The sequence below is a fragment of the Colletes gigas genome, unplaced genomic scaffold (genome assembly GCF_013123115.1).
Source record: "Colletes gigas isolate AHSC1104 unplaced genomic scaffold, ASM1312311v1 Colletes_gigas_Sc00017, whole genome shotgun sequence".
Classification (NCBI taxonomy): domain Eukaryota; kingdom Metazoa; phylum Arthropoda; class Insecta; order Hymenoptera; family Colletidae; genus Colletes; species Colletes gigas.
In genome coordinates, this window is record NW_025106646.1 from 5,547,465 (window position 1) to 5,568,340 (window position 20,876).

The 20,876-nt window shown below is 33.3% G+C and overlaps 1 protein-coding gene across 1 annotated transcript in view; it reads right to left on the bottom strand.

Moving 5' to 3' along the window:
- Positions 1-1,023: 1,023 nt before the first annotated feature.
- LOC122400341 (homeobox protein unplugged) overlaps positions 1,024-20,876 on the bottom strand; it is a 44,280-nt gene continuing 24,427 nt past the window's right edge. The window contains exon 3 of the mRNA XM_043401750.1: positions 1,024-1,784. Within this exon, the coding sequence (XP_043257685.1) occupies positions 1,024-1,784 (761 nt within the window). The remainder of the gene's footprint in view (positions 1,785-20,876) is intronic.

The following is a 20,876-nucleotide window of genomic DNA, read 5'->3' on the forward strand; positions in this document are numbered from 1 at the left end:
TCCTCCTCAAACCATACAACTTTCGTTGATGAAGTTTTACTGTATCTAAAAAAATAACGGAAATATTCGAGGCGATCAAAGTTATTGCCCCTGTATGAAGATTGAAATGATGCAACCTGTAAGTGTCACACTTTTTCCAAACAAGTTGTTTGTACTATCCTTCCACAAGAAGAAGGCACAGCGTGTTTCCATCCCCACTCCTGCTGCAGTCCGCTGACTCTCTCATCGTCACAGTCATTGGCCGAAGATGGTGACAAAGATCGACAATCGTTATATCGAGACCAAATGAGACAAAATATTTACTAATTGATAGCAGTATTGGCGAGTATTCTCTCTCACTCATAATCAGTCGCAAATTGTCATTGATCAATCGTTATATCGACAATCGTTATATCGAGACCAAATGAGACAAAATATTTACTAATTGGTAGCAGTATTGGAGAGTAGTCTCTCTCACTCACAATCAGTCGCTGTCACTGATCTTCGTCATCGTTTTCGATCAATGGCTGTGATAGTAGGGGAGTCAGCGGATTGCAATAGGAGCGGGAATGTAAACACGCTGTGCCTTCTTTTCGTGGAAGAATAATATGCAATTGTGTTACAGATACTGTGCGTCCTCGAGAATTTGCTTAGCGAGAATGCACAGGATCGAGGGAGTACTTTGTTTGCTCCACTCATTCCCACTTTCGTCATTTCGACCAATAGTGCCAAACTCTAAACGAGAGTGGGGATCCAGGCACCAATGAGATCCGCATTCCTTTCACTAGCCAATTTCTCGCGGACGCAGAATACATACAACGCCACACATAATCTGCTGTGAGCGATCAAAGTTGCATTTCATACTATTTAGAAATGTTCACGGTTATCATAAGTTAACCCAGATTAGACGTTACGATCCCTGCTCCAGAGTGAAAACCATGCAAGCCATTCGTCGACCACAACGATAAACACCATTACCATTCTAAAATGATCGCTATGTTCTTCAACTCGCGTTAAGTTCACAGTTCGAATCGGCAGCGTTCACTACCTGCCAGAAGAGCTGAGCCCACCCCGATGAGACGGCACCGTGAAAGCCCTCAAGCCAACGCCAACCCCGATCCCAACGCCGCTGCTCAGCGGACCTTGCACCTGCCCGCTCAGATTGATGGACGAGTTCACCAGTCCGAGTGCATCGCCAAGGACCGAGGAGGACGCGCCGGAAGCTTGACTGTCGCCAGCAGGCCTGATCCTCGGTGACCTGGCGCACTTCTCCAAGTGATGGTGATGAGACCTGACCGCTAGCCGGCTGACGTGCACCGGAATCGGGACCACGATTCTAGTTCCATTGCCCGAGTGCGGACCAGCCGATCCATTGTGCCTGTTAGAGACTCCAGCGGTCGCCATGCTGGTCGCTCCGGAGCCAATGCCGCCGCCGCTCAAGCCAGCCTTCACTCTCTTCCACTTTGCACGACGATTCTGGAACCAAATCTTCACCTGGACCTCCGATAGCTTCAGAGCGTGCGCGATATGGGACCTCTCGGTGAGGCTAAGATACTTCTTCGCGTGGAATTCTCGTTCCAGCTCCAGCAGCTGCTCTGACGTGAAGGCGGTTCGTCTGCGTCTGGCTTTGTTGTTGCTGGACCCGGTCGCCGAGCTGCTCTGCCCGTTCTCCAACGAACCGCCAGGACTCACGTTGCTGGAAGCGTTGCTGGACATCGCGTCGGCTGCGTCGTGGCCATCGCCAGCGACGCTCAGGCCTCCACTCTCGTCCTCGCTCTCTGCCGAGACACGACCGTTCTCCGATCCTGAAACAAGCGAACGATTCCAAAGTATAATTAACTGAGCCGAATCTAGGTGACGTTACATCTGAGTGCATTATTTTTGGTTAACACGGTCCCTGCTAAGTCTGCTTTTGACTTGCAGCGGTTGTTATTAGGAAAAGTAAAGGAGAGGGTCATGTCCTGGGCCTGTTAGTGGGACTCATCGTTAAGGCAATCCCTGCACGTCCTCCTTTAGACATTAATATGGTTTTATGCTACTCTGTCGCGATAACTTTATAACTGTCGACTCAGCTAATAATGACAATGCATGTAAGGACAGACGCCGCCATTATACTACGTCCAATCAGCTGCCTAGTTCTTCGACCTACCATTAAGGGGCATTACTGTCTAGACTGTCACTTTTTCGGTCTTCTTTGTGATTTTTTTGTAATAATAGGTAGGCTGTTTTGCATTAAGATTTTGCAGATATATTTATTCATCTTATAAGTATGTATAGTATTTTTTTCATCAAAAATTGTGTAAATTTACATTGTAAATGCGTTTTTTAAAACTGGTTTCCATGAAATTTCAAGATCTAGTGGATCAATTGACTTCAACTTTGAAGCGAATATTCAGCAGACACGCCTTTATCGCTGAAACGAAAGATTTAAAAAAATATTGAGTTTTACTATTTTTTTTAATATGCTAAAGACAAAAGATAGGTTAAAAAATAGAAATTCACAAATGCAGAAACTATCGCCGTAGACTAATTGTAAATGTCATTTTTACACCACGTGTACCGAAAACGGTATACACTTAAGGTTCAATAAATCTTGAAAATTTACCTATGTTTTTCTGTTTGTGTACTGAAAATTTATTTGATTATCGCTTTATCTCTTAATGAATACCGAAAACAGTGAACCACATGTGGTACACGCGGTCTAAATTAAAAATTTAACGTATGCCATGGGTAGTACATATGGCATTGAACATGTTAATCGAAGATTATAACTATTTAAACGGAACAACAATTTTATAAATATATTTAACAATATTTTAAGAAAATATTAATATACTAAAATGGTCAGTACAGTCTATCGACCTATTAAGTTTCTTGGAATTTTTTACTATTTTAAACATTTCAAGACAAAAATTGGAAAATCAAATAATTATTTCTCTAAACCCTGTTATTGGTAATTACACAACAGACCAAACACAAATTGTTTAGTTTTCAAGAAACTGATTACAATAAATGTATATTGTACATGTTACATATTTGGTATCTTTTTTATTACTAAAATAAATTAATGTTATAAAATTATACGACACGTAATATTGTTTGCGTTTTAATTTTATTTATTTTTTGAGTTAAAATGTAGAAATAAATGATTATTATGGTACTTCTACTCGGCATTACTACATCCAAAAATTAATTTTCTCCATCTTGGTACTTTCTAATTAATATAATTATCGACCGAATGTGAAAAATAGTTTTTTCCAACACATTTCATTTCTTCTTAACCGTCCGATTACTGGGGCAGTTAACCTATTCGGAACATTAGGGGCGCGTCGCAACTGCTTGAAAATTTTCTACGTTCGATATATTCTATCGGAGTCGGTGCTGCGCTCTGAAAGTCGTTATGAACTTTTAATTTCATAAATCTAGCAGTGAAACGCTGCCCGCTTAGCCATTCCGTTTCAAGTGGCCATAGCTCCTTGCCTTTTATAAAGCACACTTTCGACTCATCCGTTACTCATGAATACGTTAACTGCCGCGTCATTAAGTCACTGAACGGTTACACCGCGGCTCGATGGAAACCGATTAACATCGGTATAGTTAAAGAAGAAAAAGATTTAATATGCGGGACATACGAGCCGTTTCGACCTGGAGCATAATGCTTCTGGATCGAAGTTTCGCTTTGTGCCTCTATTATTTTCCACGTGTGCCTTTCTTTCCCTTCCATTCTCGCTGGCCAGGTGGATGCCGCGCGGTTGCTTTAGACGATGCTGAATAAAGTAACATTATATTACAACTTTAGCCGCTTTCTGTTCATTTCAGTCATCGTCCGGACAGAATATTGGCGCTACTAGCAACGATTTATGAAACGATAATAGTAATCTGAAAAACTTGCTTACGAAACGGTCGCGTGAAAAGCTCAAAATCGATGGAAAACTGCAACTTACCCCTTTGTGTACGATATTGACAGAGCTATTTATAAAACAAAACAAAGAAAATATTGACCAACGTAGTCAAACGCGTCGAAGGAAAGACGACGATAAGCCAGACTCAACAAATATTGTACTCTGGAATCGTTTGAATAACATGTTCGGGAGATCACGATATCGAAAGGAAAGCGTGCGATTCGGTTAGACACGAACCAGACGCGAACAAGTCTAATAATGTCGGACGTGTAACCGTTACGCACTAGCATCTGTGATCAATTATAATCCTCGGACGCGGCGACACGTGTCGAATCTGTCACCTTGTAATCTCTGAAGACTCCGTCTGGTCTGCAACTATAATACATTCAAACTTCATTGACATTGGTTTTTCGCCTCAATTTTTCTGCAAATGATTTTATATATTTAAAAAAATGAATATAAAATATAATAGTTCGATTATTTTTTTTACGAAAAGACAATGTTTGTATCATATTTTGTTTATAGTTGTCTATTTCAATCCTCTGTAGAACAGTCTGAACTAAATTTAATGCAATGGAATAAGGATAAAGAATAGCTACAAAATTTCAAAAAAGTTTCAAAAAATGATATTGGATTTTTTCTTAATTGAAAAGTTTGAAACAAGATTCTAATAACATTTGTTCTCATCATCATCGAAAGAAAAAAAAGGCACAAAACTATTTACAATCTATTCGTGAACGATTCAAAGAACAAAGGAATGATCAAACTCGTGGTGTATTCTACTTCATAATAATTATTTAATTTTCTAGATCTTTCGCAATTGTTATCGAACGATGGATTACCGCAGATGTTGCGCGTACACTTTGCCCAGTCCGCGATATATCCACTGTTTAATTCACAGTTATCGCAACTGCAATTTGGAACCACGCAAATGTTGCCACATCGACGGCTACCCACCCGTGACTTCCCGAGTTTATAGCTTCCCTCTTTTATTCATTTTCGTGTTTACGATTCTTCCGGGTCTTTGACTAAGCGGTACGTAGAGTTCTAAGGTGAACCAGCTGCGTAGGAGTTTGATGCACCCGCTTCTTTATTAATTCAGAGAGTTTCGATTGAATGGGCCATACGCTTCCGCGAGCGAGACGAACTCGCGACGTTCTCGAGAGTCCCTCGGACAAACGTTCGGGCGTTGTCCCCTCGTAGTCTTTACACTTTATGCAGAAATCGAGTTGATCGATCCGCTTGAATAGTATTATTACATTTCTATTCGCTTTCTCCGCTATTAAGGACGTGGTCGAATAGAGTAATCGACAACCCGAACATTTATCCAAAGCTCACGAATTATTAAAGATACTTTTAAGCCTTTCCACTACCAAGTACCCATTTAGATTGTCGGTCGAAAGTCTATAGGTGATTATTATTATTAAACTGTGTATGTTCATGCACGTGAGATATACAAAGAACTCCAATTTTTGTAACGTTTAAACAAAAAAATAGACAACTTGTTTTTAGTCTTTTGTATATTTACCAATAACAGTGTTTGAAATAATATAGTTATTCGATGACTAAAACAAATAGAAAACTCCACGTTTCGACCTATATTTTTAGAATTCCTTCGGGGATTGTTAACAAATCAAAGAAAATGGGCGAAAATATTATATGATGAACCATATGGTTGTTAAATTATAAAAGACTAGATTAAAGTAATGCAGATCATTTTACAAAAAACTAGAAAATGTTAAACATTAAACAATCCCTTCTTTCTAAAAGAAACAAGAGCGATTTTAATGAAATATAAGAAATGTGAATGGTCAGGAGATAAGTGACATTTAAGTAATAGTTTCTTTATGTAATATTTTACACACACATAAGTAATTTTTGTTTCAACCATTTTGCTGCTAAAAATTTAAAAATAACATAGACTAACAGTGTTTTATGTTACTGTAATACCTTGTTAGTCCTTACGAATAGTTATTTAAATCTTCCTGATCTCAGTTTTAATCCCCCAGACAGAACGTGATCTTTAATTTCTAACTCTTTGCGGTTCTATGTCAACCTAGACTCAACATCATATTTAATTCCAACCCCTTCGACATAGAATCTTGTAACTACTTTTATATCTGTCTTCTCTTAATATCCTGACTCTGTGCAAATCATCTGATAATTATTTCATCACTATTTGTGCTACTGTAGAACCTCGATTATCCAAACCCCCATTAATCGAACGGTATAGCCTAAGAAGTAAGGATAATCTCGTTAAGAATTATGTTTGCTTTTCTGTTGTGCTTCTTCGCCAGTCTACAGAAGTACAGATAAAAATATTACAATTGAATGGTTACATACCGATGAGGTAAATTACATGAGTGATAATATAGTTATGGAACTAGTCAATGAATGGAACAAATGTAATGAAAATGAAAACAATGCAGAAGAAGAAGAGAAGAGAAATATTTAAAATATTTTATAACGTTAACAAAAATCACTGAAATAACAGCTGAAATATATTAGAATACTAGAATCAATATTGAATAAAATTGTTTTTGAATAAAATCATATATATATATAATTACAATAAATGGTCTTCTTTCATAATGACTGCGTCATGTTTTGGTTTGAGTGATCAAGATTTAACTATATAATATATGGTATAGTCAGAATTTTAACTAAAACTTGAATATAATTATTCTATATTTACAAGAAACATATAAAGATTGTGTTCACCAACCGAAATATGCAAGATCTACTGAAATGAAATTTTTACATAAGATATTGAAAAAATACTGTGTTATTTTATTAAACAATATTGTCTCAGTGATCTTCTGGAAACTGACGTAAAGTGCTGTAGCAAGAGAATTTAATTTACCATGAATTTCATAAGATTCTATTATCTACTACTAGAGATAATGATATGATCGATGAAACATTCTAATACCGTATCATGGTCTGTAGGAAAGATAAATAAATGATCAGAGCATAAGTAACATTCGAGCGGTAGTGTATGGTCTCAGGAAACACTTTTACACGACGATATCAGACTCTTGAAACCTTTGTTTAACTGCTTTACTGTTGAGGATTTAGGAATAACGAAGTGCAATAACTAATAGTTTCTCCTATCTCTACTACACTTCCTAGATCCACACACTAAAGAATTTTTAAATCATTGTTTTTGTACCAGAGTTGGGCAGAAAGGAATTATTGTACGATTGAAAAATGAAAAACTGTAATTTTTATTAGAACTAGTAACGTATATTATGACTCTAAAGTGACATACTCATTGTTTACATTTTTTAAATTCAATTTAATCTCATTGCAAATCAATTATTTTAAAGCAGTAGTGTGGCCCATAAGCAATTTGTAAAATATCTGGTTTACAATTTCTCAAACGCGAGTAAATATAGTTGGCTGTGTGTGTTTATTCAATTTTAAATTTGTACTCTATTGCAAGTGTTTACCGATAGTCCAGTATACCTTTCTCAGAAACCAAATGTAATTTAAGTTATTATAACTACTATTCTATAGTAATATATATATATATATAGTTATAATAACTCAAATTACTTTTGGTTTCTGAGAAAGCTATACTGAACCATTGGTAAACACTTATAATAAAGTATAATTTGGAAATTTAAAAAACACACACATCCAACTATATTTACTCTTGTTTGAGATTGTAAACCAGTTGTTCGTATATTGTTATATGTACATATATATTTCGTAATTATTTCATTCTTGAAATAAAACTATTGTCTTCCCAATTCATGAAGTAATAATTGCGGATTTAAAATAATGAAATAATACATGTGTTTGAAAAATGTATAATTTCGAGATTCGTTAGAACATCAAACGACAAATCTCCTTGCATTACTAAAATACATTATCATAAAATATATTCATCAGTATTTTGCATATTCAGGCATGCATATTTGCAAATTCGTACACATGATTTCATAATTCCTATAAATCAGAAACACAGAGGACGAACAACAAGTGCCCACGCAAACTTTGCAGTCACGCTCTGCGAGCTAAGTATAAACAATCATAATCAATAACCCCTCGATTACATGGGTATCGTAATCGAACAATCATCGGTTTATCCAAGTACCGTTCATCGTTTAAAATCCGCAACGCTCCCAGAAAGAGACATTTATAGAGCAACTTCGAGCAAGTTCATTGCAAGCTAGTTGAACGCAAATAAAAAAAAAACTTGAAAATTTTGTATCTAAAGCATGAACGAACTACGACAATCTATAGGATTCCAAACTTCGAGCGTTTGTAGAAATTTGTGCTTACAATGTAAACGTTATCGAACGCACGTTTTTGAACTCGAAGAAGTTCAAGCGACAGACATTAATTCTTCAAGCTCCAGAGTTCGGAAAGTTCACGTATAGTCGTACAATTCTTGCAGAATCAGGGGTTGATGAACCCAAGTTTTCGCACGGTTAGAGCCTTCTTCGTTTCCAAAGTTACGTCGTATCCGCGATTATTAGGAAATCTGCATCGTCGAATGATCTCTCGAGACCACTGTCGAGCGAAAGATTGGCGATCCGCCAAATTGGAGTTCGATCCGGTTTCTGCACCCGTCGGAATGGCGCGCTCTATCCAGACCTATGCGTCTTCGTGATATATTCCTGTCCAACGGACGTTTTGAAAAATGGAAACAGATGTATTCTCTCGGCGAATAGATCTCTTTTCGCGATCATATTCGAAGATCCCGACTCTGGCCAAGAGAATATGCTAAATACAAACTACATAAATTAGGAGTAACAACCACCTATAGTCCATCGAAACAGACGAAACTAGCGTTCACACCTTTTTGCATTACGGCAGATTATGCACCCCTCAAAACCATTTAATTTTTATCTGAAACATTTTCCGATATCATCGACACTTTTGAAGATATTTGAATGAATAGAGTTCGTGAGACATATTGTATAAAAAATAAATGAATAGCTTCAAAAGGAAAACAGATATTTTTATTTTTATTTTTCTAAAATAAACGTGGTTTAAACGTTCAAAGTAGCTATCGATAGATTTTTGAAACTATTAACTCAATAGTTACAGCTTTTTCTAATTACAGAATTGATTTTAGTGCTTTGATAAACACTTTTACTTTGAGATATCCCTATAGAAAAGAATTGTACGGGTTTAGTTTTCGTCAAATATTTTTTCCACTGTTTTACTTAAGTTTCGAAAACCTTCTGAGAATGAGTACAGTGGTGACGTGAACACTATTTTGTATGGACCTGTATTGTGTTAACATTCCTTAAAAGATTGTTGTAATCAACAACCTCTGGATTTTTCTAAATTCTCCAATAAGTAGAATTTAAATATGCGATAAGTCGTTTGACAACATTTTTTAAATCGGACCTATACGTTTATAGGCATGCATTGTTATTTGTTGGTTACTTCTAACTAGAAATTTTAACGTTACCTATTATTATATAAATTATATACACGTAGTGTGAACAAAAACTTCTGAAGGGGGCCCGCATATGTGGCTGACACATCGTGGTACAACATTGTCTCGTTTCTTGCACCTGTCCAGCTGCTATCATTTTCACCTATTCCTTTTTTAAATACAAATTATTAAACTTGTACCAAGACAACATGAAAAATTAACGTAAATCGTGTGTTAAAAATTTGAATGCAAGTTTTAATAAGACTGGGTTTATGATGGAGACGTGACTTCTTCGCTATTTTAAAAATTAAAAGTTTTACTGTATTTTGAATAAGTCTAAAAAACTCTCACTTGAGACATTTTGATCGTATAATTTCATAAACTACACATAAGTCAACTAAACATTACACTACATAAATAAATAAGATCAATTACTTGTTTAAAAAAAAATTTAATTTTGTCAACAAGCCATTTGAGTCAATTAATTTATTTATTTGATAACAACAACACAATTTCGTGTTTAAAATTCTCAATTTATACATGTAAAAAAAAATTAATTTTTAATATCTAAATAATTTTTTAATATCTCATAAATTAACACCTTTTACCATTAATGTTCATAAATTATAGGCTTCCAGCTGTACCTCGCCCCTTTCGTTATTTATTTACAACTTTATTTTATTATACATTTCCATTCTTTCCCATATTATTTTATAACAAGTGCAACCAAAACGATGAATACAATAAAAAAATCAAAAATATTATGGTTGGGGAAAATAAAATATCCCTAATAAGAGATATGAAAAAAAGTTTATAACAAAAGGTGCATCTTTTCTTCAAGTCTACAAAACTGTGTGCAAATAATTACTAAAAATCCCTTTTTTCGAATTACATTCACAAAGTATTCTTATAATTGAGTTTTTACAATTCGTAAACTTGTGCAAAAATACTGTTCCAAAACATTTGCACAATTTATGTGATCTATTCAAGAAACTGCATTTCACGTTCTGCCAATATTTTAAATCCATAGATATTATACATCAATAATTCGCACATATGGAGTTATGTGGGTTACATAGACACGGTCATATTTATTGGAGAATATTTATTTATTTAGTAATCTATCGCCGTCGAACTAATTTGACGAGTTATATTAGAGCTCGGTTGTTAATAAAAATTAAACGAAATTTCAGTCGAAGGAAAGGTCAATATATTTCACCAATGAATATTTCATTTTGAGACATCTAAATTTATTTCATGAAAAGTCACTGTCTACGTTATACAAGTTCCTTAATAAATTTTAATACTGTCGAATCGTTACGGATAAATGTCCGGAGAAATGATTTTTAATTTGGAGCCCATGTACTTTGAATTTATGCAAAGAATCATTAAATATTTATTTTTGTTGAATATATTATATTTAAAAATATTAATTTTACCCTTTCAGTGCTCTGACATGGAATCACAAGCTTTCTTTGCAAAGTTTAAAACGTTGATGGAAGTGTTAGGTACCAAATGTTAATGCAATTTTATTAGATAATAGATAGTAATCATTTTTATCTAACATAAACTCTTATTTAATAGAAGAGTTTTTGAAGAAATTTAGCGAATTACTGATTTATAACAAAACTAAAGAGGAATTAATTTAACTAATATTCTAAAACGTTATTTTAAAAAATGGATCACGAAGAAAAAAAAATCTTTACTCTGCACTTTTAAGGAGTTTTATTAATCCCCAAAGTTTGTTTTCATAATTTATTTGCACCATTTATATACTTTTCTAAATGTTCTGCAGATTATGTAATTTTCTTATTAAACATTGATGAAGCTTGAAAGGTTATATATTTTTGGGGAACTTTTAAAACGTTTCAGAAAGTTGTAATATCAACTGGGATAGATACAGAAGATCTCAAGTGGGGTGAACTAATAAAAAATTGCGAATGAAGTTTGAAATTTCACTTATAGAAATAGAAATATTAAAGTTTTAATAGTTGGTCAACATGTTCAACAGATACTTTTGAGGCGATTTTTAGAAGAAAAAAAAGTGATACTATTTTTTTTTATTGTACGTAATTGCAAAATTAAAGCATTACCAAATACATAGACAGCTAGAATTGCACATTTGTAAACAGAATTAAAATAGTTTAGAATGCTTCTCCCTAAACATATTTGTAGAAACAATTTTAATTTTTCATCTTAAGTAACTATGTACAATAAAAAAATGGTTCAATTAAATGTTATTCAGTTTGATAAGGGCAATCCAAACAACAAAAGATTAATACCATCTTCAGTTGTCCCTAAAGAATTTGTAATACATGGAAAAATTAGCCCCAATAGACCATTTAATTAAAGAAGGAAATAAATAAAGTCGATGTTTTCGTTGGTTTTTTAGAAAAGAGCTTGGAACACATTATTTGGACACAGTTTAAGAAACTGTCTTAGATCGAGCAAATCCCTCACTAGGTCGGGCTATTAACAAATATCGATTAATCGAAGGGTCCAACTCTGACCGTGCTGCAAGGGGACATTCGTTTTTTTTCGCTAGAATTTGGGTTTTACTTGCGAAGAGCGACGCAAAGAGATCCTCCCTTGTCGTGTCGTCCGCCATTGGGGTCCGTGATGGGTAATGAATAAGAAAAAAATCGAGAACCACAGAATCTGCGAGAAAAGCGAAAATTTTATGAAGACAAATTGCTTCGTTTCGTGCTGTCCCTTGTAGGTGAAAAACGTTACGAATTAAAAAAGTTTTGGTTGCATAATAATTACGAAATCTGATTTTTCCTTCCCCCGTTACGATCTTAAAAGTTCACTGTTAAAGCAAAACTATGAATTTGTCGATTATCTTACACACAGTCAGCAATAAAATACAAAATAAAGTACTAATGTTACTTTTGTTGAATTGTTATGGATTAGTAGAGAATGTTTAAAAAGGCCACATTCACAAAAATTGGATACTAAAAGAGGATATTCCATTTTCTTCTCTTTTATAAATGTTCAAAAATTTTAATTCGATTTAATAATTCGACAACGATCATTTTTACTTTTTACGAATAATATTTCAATAAGAAGATATGTACGAAATTTTAGGGTTTAAGTTTTGAATATTAAAACTTACTTTTTTTTATTTTACACACCTTATATTGGAACCACCAGTTTAAATTCTGCTTACGTAACTGTTAAATTATAAATGATATTAAACAATCTTTCGAATGAAAGTTGTACTGCTTTCTAGGGCTTGCAAATTAATAGGAGAATATGTTTAAAAATAAATAGATTATTTAATCATTTAATAACTTATGTTTATATAGCTCTTAATTTATAAAAGATGTTGAACAAAATTGCAAGTAAAAGTCATACTTTTCCTAGATGTCTGCACATCAACAAAATTCTTTGAAAAATTTTGAATTTTATTTGCAACTCCATTCTAAGATCTGTATTTGAAATATTTTACAATTAATAATAGCCTTTATAAATTAAAATTTACATAAAGATAAATAAAGTGGTATGAGGGGTGGCTTCTTCTTTAAGAATGAAAACAGAGGAAATTTTTATTCTCGAATAACAAACAAAAATGGTGGATTCTCTCTATACAAATTCGACTGCAAAATCTAATTTACAAATGAATTAAATGTGCATAGAAGTTTACATATTAATCTAAAATTTGTATTCGTTATTCGTGAACAATCCAACTCTGGTTGAAAAGTAGCAACAACGAAGTAAACATAGTTCTTGGATCAACTCAGGGGAAGATTTGTGTCAAATTTAAATAAAACCGGTGTCTGATAGTTTCCAGTAATTTCCTGTCTCTGCTTCGTGTAGGGTTTGACGCAATTAAAGGTAACAATTATAGAAACCGCGGAAGAACGTGACGGTTTCTCTCTGTCGGTGTCGCGAGTCGATAGATGTTATTTCTGGACCTGTTACATACATAAATTTTCAATTGCTGCCATTAACTGTCTTTCAGACGGTCTCGAGTCTGACGTCATGTGAACCTTCGATCGAGACGGTTAGCTATTATTTAGCCGCTTTGCCACCAAATAAGCAGTGCTACTTAATGAGCAGACAGTATTCGCTGGATTAAACACAGAATATTTCTATTATTTATGTGTACAACAATTTTTTGTCAATTGTAAAATCATAGAGCAGATCAATGTTGGATTAAATTTACGCTAGCGAAAATTTTCATCGTAATTAAATACAAATTAAGTGATTACAAATTTAATGCTGTGAGAATATCTGCAGTTTTAATATTTTAATATGTTTCATCCATTTGTTAGTAGATCTGGGTTGACCTAAATACGGTATGTGATTTGAAATATTATTTCATAAGGATGTCGATGTCAATTTATAAAGTTGAAGTTAAGGAAAAATAGAATATGAAACAAAATGTCCATTTAAAAGGTTTTGTAACAATAGGTGCAAATAAACCATGCAACGAATAACGATTTATGTTTTAACATTGGTGACTTTATAGAGTACACTATGTATTAATTACCACATTTATCACACTCGTTACTAATATAGTTTTAGTTTGCATTATTTAATTTTATTTTTATTAGGAGTGACCAAGGCTAGAATTTCTGATTTTGAGAAAACTTAAAAAATGACTAGGAATAATGTTGTTACTTTTTTCACTCCTGGCTAATTTATTGTTTTTATTATATTTTAAAATTTGCAGCTCAAATTTAATATATTGCAATAAGTTTTTCATAGAAACTCAGTTTTTTGTGATTAGTCGAAGCGGAACCTCTTACCCCATCGCGGGGCGAGTTGTTATTGTTCTGGGGTACATTGTTACTAAGAAATAAGTGTTACTTTCTAATGAGACATTTCATTCTCTGATGAAGCAAAACACAATTTTATTAATAAGGTTTGTTTATTAACTTTGTATAGTCGCAAATATACAGGGTGTTCGGCCACTCCTGAGAAATATTTTAATGGGAGATTTCAGAGACCAAAATAAGTCGAAAATCAAGAATACCAATTTGTTGATCGAGGCTTCGTTAACAAGTTATTAACGTTTAAAGTTACGCCTGTAGAATGGCAATCTGCGAACAACTGCGTGTATACGATATGGTGGACGTGGTTCTCACTCAGCATTTTTGTAAGTGAGAACCACTAACAGCTATTCGCAAATTGCCGTTCTACAGGTGGAACTTTAAACGTTAATAACTGTTAAACGAAGCCTCAATCAACAAATTGATATTTTTGATTTTCATCTTATTTTGGCCTCTACAATCCCCCATTAAAATTTTTCCCAGGGATGGCCGAACACCCTGTATATGTCGGAGAAACAACATCATCGAAAATTATTCGTGGGCCATTTCTTTCGAGTAATCACGGGTGACTAATTATTTGTCTCGTAATTCGTTTCATATTATTTAAAATTTTCAACTAATTAACGATTAACTATTAATTCAAACAAACTTTATTAAAATGAAAAACTAATCAACGAAAACTGATGAGTCCTTTATAGGAATTATTTAACTTTTACATCACGCGTCTTTATCGTCCAGAAACCCTTTTTATTCTGTTCTTTTTTTCGTATATTTCTTTTTTTAAACGTTCTGGTATCCAGACAACCAACTTGACTACCTTCAAAGGCCACATCCAAACGTCAACGCCAACCAGTCACATATTTGCATTTTCGACATTTTTCACATCGATTAAATTTAAGTATCGATTAAAGCCAATATAATTTTATTCATACAGCGTGAAGTGACACGAATGAAATTTTCCAATGGTTTACGACATATAGTTGAAAGAAAAAAATATGCTATCTTTGGCGTAAACATGAATGTAATACAATAAAAACAATAATCTAATATAATGACAAATGAATAACAACTTTACTTAAACCTAATACATATAAATAAGTTGTTAAACAAACCTATTTCTTATAACCTACTGTGGCTTCTTCTTCGGCTTGTAACTTTTTAATAAACCTGAGAAGAGTCATATGATTAGTGAATCATATGATATGATCAGAGATAGTGCCTCTTTCCGTTTCCGTTTATATGTTGCATGCTAAAACGCAACAGGAATTATTTTTACATTTATAAAAGATACATTTGGAGTAAGCTGTTACGATAACAACCGAATCGTCGGAACAACTAGCCTCAATTTTTATATGTGGCAATGTTTGCAAATATTTCGATTATATATTCAAATATTCCAATAAATGCTATTACAACATGTCCTAAATGTTATTTGATTTATAACGATAGAACAATAAACGATATTGACATTAAATAATTGAATACATCAAAAACATAATGAATGTGAAATATTTACTTACCTGATACGTGGCTACCTTTTGTGTAAAATTACAAAATTCATTGTCGCGGACGCTATTAAAATGTTTGACAGCGTGACGTGATCAGTTTATGTTTTCAAAATAATCGAAAGGATTATCTTTTTTCATCTTAAAGATATAACCGTCGGAACAACTTACCCCCGGAACTTCTAGCCCCAGTCTCCCCCACTTCATTTTGTATTAAAAAGAATATACACTGCCTCTTAAAAGTTAAAAGCACCCTCTAATTTTTCCAGTCACCGTAAAATTGACTAAACAAACGCAGTTTCAATGAATTTATTTAAACCTTCCGATTTTTAACTAGTTTTGATCTTCTACAGGAATATACAAGTTGGTATTTATTCCGCACAAACTGAAAATAATATAAAGAAAAATAAACTTGAAAACCTAACATCGAAAAATAAAATTACTGTACTAAAAAATTTAATTGGATCACATAATGAAAACGAGAAATAAACTCACATGGATTTGAATCGTACATGTACTTATTAATTAGTCACGTTTGTCTTCAATTTACTTCAATAATTTTACAGTTTTATAAATTTAATTTGCATTTTGTGTTCTGTACCTTTTTTTACATTTTTCTAAATTTGTGAATCCAAATATAATTACAATTTATCACTTCCTCTCCTCTACATGAATGTAATACAATATGTACACGTAAAACATTCTTGAAAAAAGTATAAAATTCAGACATCATGTTCACTGTTATATTGAAAAAATTAACTACAATTTCATCAAAGTTATTCATCTTGCTTTTCAGTTCAGTTAATTCAGAAATGAAGTATTTTTAACAGAGCATGTATAAATCAATTTTAAATCCAAATTAATCATCGCACAATTTAGGTTAGAATAAGTTAGGTCTGGGTTAGATCAATATTAACCTGATTGTAGGTTAAAGAATTTCAAATTGAGTTCCATGGATTTTCAATTATAAATCAATCTGAAAATAGCACGATTTCTGTTACAGCCTGTTTAGATATAAGTCAAGAAATATACATAAAGTTTAATTGAATCTATATTCAGAAATGAAGTATTTTTAACGGAGCATATACAAGTCAATTTTAAATCCAAATTAATCATCGCACGATTTAGGTTAAAATAAGTTAGGTCTGGGTTAGATCAATATTAACCTAATTGTAGGTTAAAGAATTTCAAATTGGGTTCCATAGATTTTCAATTATAAATCAATCTGAAAATAGCACGATTTCCGTTACAGCCTGTTTAGATATAAGTCAATAAATATATATAAAGTTTAATTGAATCTATATTCAGAAATGAAGTATTTTTAACGGAGCATATACAAGTCAATTTTAAATCCAAATTAATCATCGCACGATTTAGGTTAAAATAAGTTAGGTCTGGGTTAGATCAATATTAACCTGATTGTAGGTTAAAGAATTTCAAATTGGGTTCCATAGATTTTCAATTATAAATCAATCTGAAAATAGCACGATTTCTGTTGCAGCCTGTTTAGATATAAGTTAAGAAATATGCATAAAGTTTAATTGAACGTATGGTTTCGAAAAATCACGATATCAAATTAGTAAAGTGTAGAGCACGCTGTTAATTAAATCTATCAAGCTCTGATTCGATCTTCCATCTCCATCCGGTGCGATAATAATTAATTCATTATATCAATCCATGGAGAATAGCCATTACGTGGTTACCTTCGCGCACGCCTTTGATTAATGAGTTCTCCACGGTGCTATAATTTCTTGGAAAGTCCGAACGACGTCTGTGGCACAGTTCCGAATTTCATTCACACTATTAGGAAAGTCGGTTCATTAAGTAATTTCATTTAGTCTGCGATCGATCCGTCATTCATTTACGTCTTATTCGGAAATGAACTGGCGCATCAGTTGAGCCATTATTAAAACTGACGTTAAGGAATATTATTTGATTAGATCTCAACCGTTTATTAAATCTCCTCGCCCGGATTCACATTGGTATCAATTTGTGTCTTATTTTCTTGTTGACCGTTTGAAACTTCTCTCGTCGACATCGATATTAAAATTTCAGACCCAGGTCATGACCTATGTTCGTATGTAAAGTAACAAACTCATCGATTTTATTCGCCTTCGAGGGTAGAGATTGTTATTGCGAACGACACGGTTTCGACAGTTCGATATGAATTTTATATCCTGATTCTTTTTAGATATACTCAGTTTTATACATGAAATCATTTTATAATTCATTATTTCGTGTTTCGATTTATTCACAGGCTACTGTGAATTTTTTTAGCGAAAAACGTCGAACTTGCGAAGTAGGAGATATCATTCGTCAGAAATACGTTGGCTGATCGGATTTGAAAGTAGTAATGCAATCGATGATACGAGGACAGTGGCAATAATTACAGACAATTCGACGCCAGACAAATATTTACTTGCATCACGGAAATTAATGCAAATAAAGGAAACGCTAATTACACGTCAGACAGTATTCCCAAATTGCTACGAGCCGTTGAGAGCGGTTCGGTGGTTGCGTCGGGCGATCTCCAATTTTAGAATTCTCGGTTTGAATACGAAATCGGAACTAAAGCGTGTTCGCGAAATAATCGATCATCACAATGAAAACGATTAGAAAATTTTTACTATATTTAGGCTTACGTTGATATAAAATTTAAGTTCATCCTATGGTACAGGATTTTAACCTTAAATAGAAAAATACTTTTCACTGAAGATCTAAAGAAACTAATTCCCCGAGGTGAGCTGTTAACGAAAAAAAATTTGGATAGGATTCGTGAATTTGTAGTTTTCAATTTCCTGGAATCAAAATTTAAGTTCACCTTATGGAACAGGAATTTAATCTTAAATAGACAAATATTTTTCACGAAAGATCTAAAAAAATTAATTCTTAAGTTGAATTGTCAATGAAAATAAATTCATAAATTTGCAGTTTCCAATTTTCTAGAACCAAAATTTTGGCTCCATAGAAAATATCATGTAGACAACGTATATTTTTTAGTATTTTTAATTACTAAGAAAAATCATCTATATATACGTTGTCAAAAATTATATCTAGTTTTAGAAATGACGCTTGTGGCCATCGAGACTTGAATGAAAAAAGAGTGTTACACATGTTACATATACTAAATTTCGCTAATGACATCGTTTCAATATTAAAAAATCTTAAAAGTATTATAGCTTGTATAACTTGTTTAAATACTTCTTCGAACTTCTGTAAATATAGTTTCTATCTTCATCAACTGTAATCTGTGGTATAGTTACACTCTCATTTATTGTTTTTCTTTTCATTCTTGTAAACGCAAATCAAATATTAGATCTAATTATCTTTAGATTTCCATTTTGTTTTTGAGTACACTCATATGTAGCCATTGCAGGACTGTTACAGCATTGGATAAGAGTAAAACTCGATGCTATTGATTGCGTATGCATAACCGTTTCAAAGAACCATTCTTGGTGATAATCACATATTTATAATAAATATTTGGCTACCATTAAAAATGTGTAACTTCCCTTCGTTTCTGTGTCTTTTGCCAATGTTAAAATCATTCATTTATTTCTTTTACGTTATTATATTCGTTATTATTTGCGTAAAATAATTATTTATTTAATTGTGTATTTTAAGAAAACCATTGTCAGTTGAAGAAAAGTATTAGTTCACTTATGAGAAACAATTTATTTGGTAATTAATCACAATGGAAACAATTTTTAGTATCGAGTTACTGTTAAAACAAGCCAATTCTCTTCTAAAAACTAATTGTCTCATTCTGTTAAAAAAAATCAATTAATAAATTTTCAAAATAAAATTTAAAAACACATTCTTATATAGCTCTAACTTTTTTGAACATCTCAAATTTCTCACTCAATTAATCTACTTGATTCTGCTATTTTTCTGAATTGTATCAGGTTATTAAAAGTTTATTACACGATAGAACTGAGAGTTGAATATTTTTTATCAGAAGAATTCTTAAAAATATTGAAAAGTACTATTACTAATTGATAACAAAATTCTTAAGAGACAGTTAGTTTGTAAAAAGTTTGAAAACTCAGACGCCTAGTTTAAACAAAGTAGAACAAACTTTTCAAACTATGCGTGAAACGATATGTCCGTATCAATGAATTAAAATTGAAAACTATAACTACACATAGAGCTGTTGAGTATTCAAAGAATCCACACCTAACTCAAATAGTAGAATATTTTGAGCTACCGGAACAACAGAGAACGCTCGGTTCGGTCAATAACTTATTCACAAAATTTGTTTTTGGTCATTTTGACGCTATACTACTATTCAACATATCTGGTGTGGTACACCATTGCAATTGAAGAATTTACTAGCAACGAATTTATGGTCATTTGTACGTTCCTTTTCTCTAACTAAAAAGACAGATATGCTGGATTTGTATCGTTATATATTTTTCAGAGAGATGACAAATCCACCAACGAATAAAAATCTTCTTTTTATGATATATTATAATCGAGATCGTACCTAATTTGGGTCACATGGTAACAATGGAATACGAGGCCCTTCACCCGAAAAATGTTTGAAGAAAAACCTAAGTAAATAGACCAACCACTTTTGCTATGTCTGCCCAATATCTAACAGTGTGAACATAATTAACAAAAAACTGAAAAGGTAGAAAAATTAATGTGGGATCGGGAAGATAATGACTCCGCTCTGTTCCGTTCCGCACAATTGTATAGTTGCTGTCGTACAACGACGTGACTCGTGGTGCGGGTTACGCTCGACTCTCTGGTACGATCATCGCCACCGTACCAAGAGGCCTTCAAAAACAAAAGACGGTCAGAGACGACGACAACGGCTTTTCGGCTCACGCGGCTCTGGTCGTCTCGTGTGCAACCATCGTCTCGTGTGCAACCATCGTCTCGTGTGCAACCATACATTGTAGCGGCTTCGAACGGCTAAGGCGTATGTGGTGCCTTGGCCGCCACACTACCCCCCTGCCAGTAATTGGCACAATTACGAAAAATTGACCGACTACATTACCACTACCATTTACTCTATTATATAAAATACGTTATCCTAACTAAGATTTACATTACAGTATTTGAACAGAGTTGAAAAAAAAAGGAATTTACATGGAGTTTAATATATAATACGTAATACCTAAAAATACATGAAAGTACATAAAAGTGATGGATAAAAATAAATGGTATATGATACTTATTATAATAATGCGCAAGCCTTAAGTACTACCGCGTAATTTGAAATCGCTCGGGAAAACGTACGCGTCTACCTGAACGCGTGACACGTTGCTGTATAACCGGCGCATTGTCAGGTACGTTTGTTTGTGTG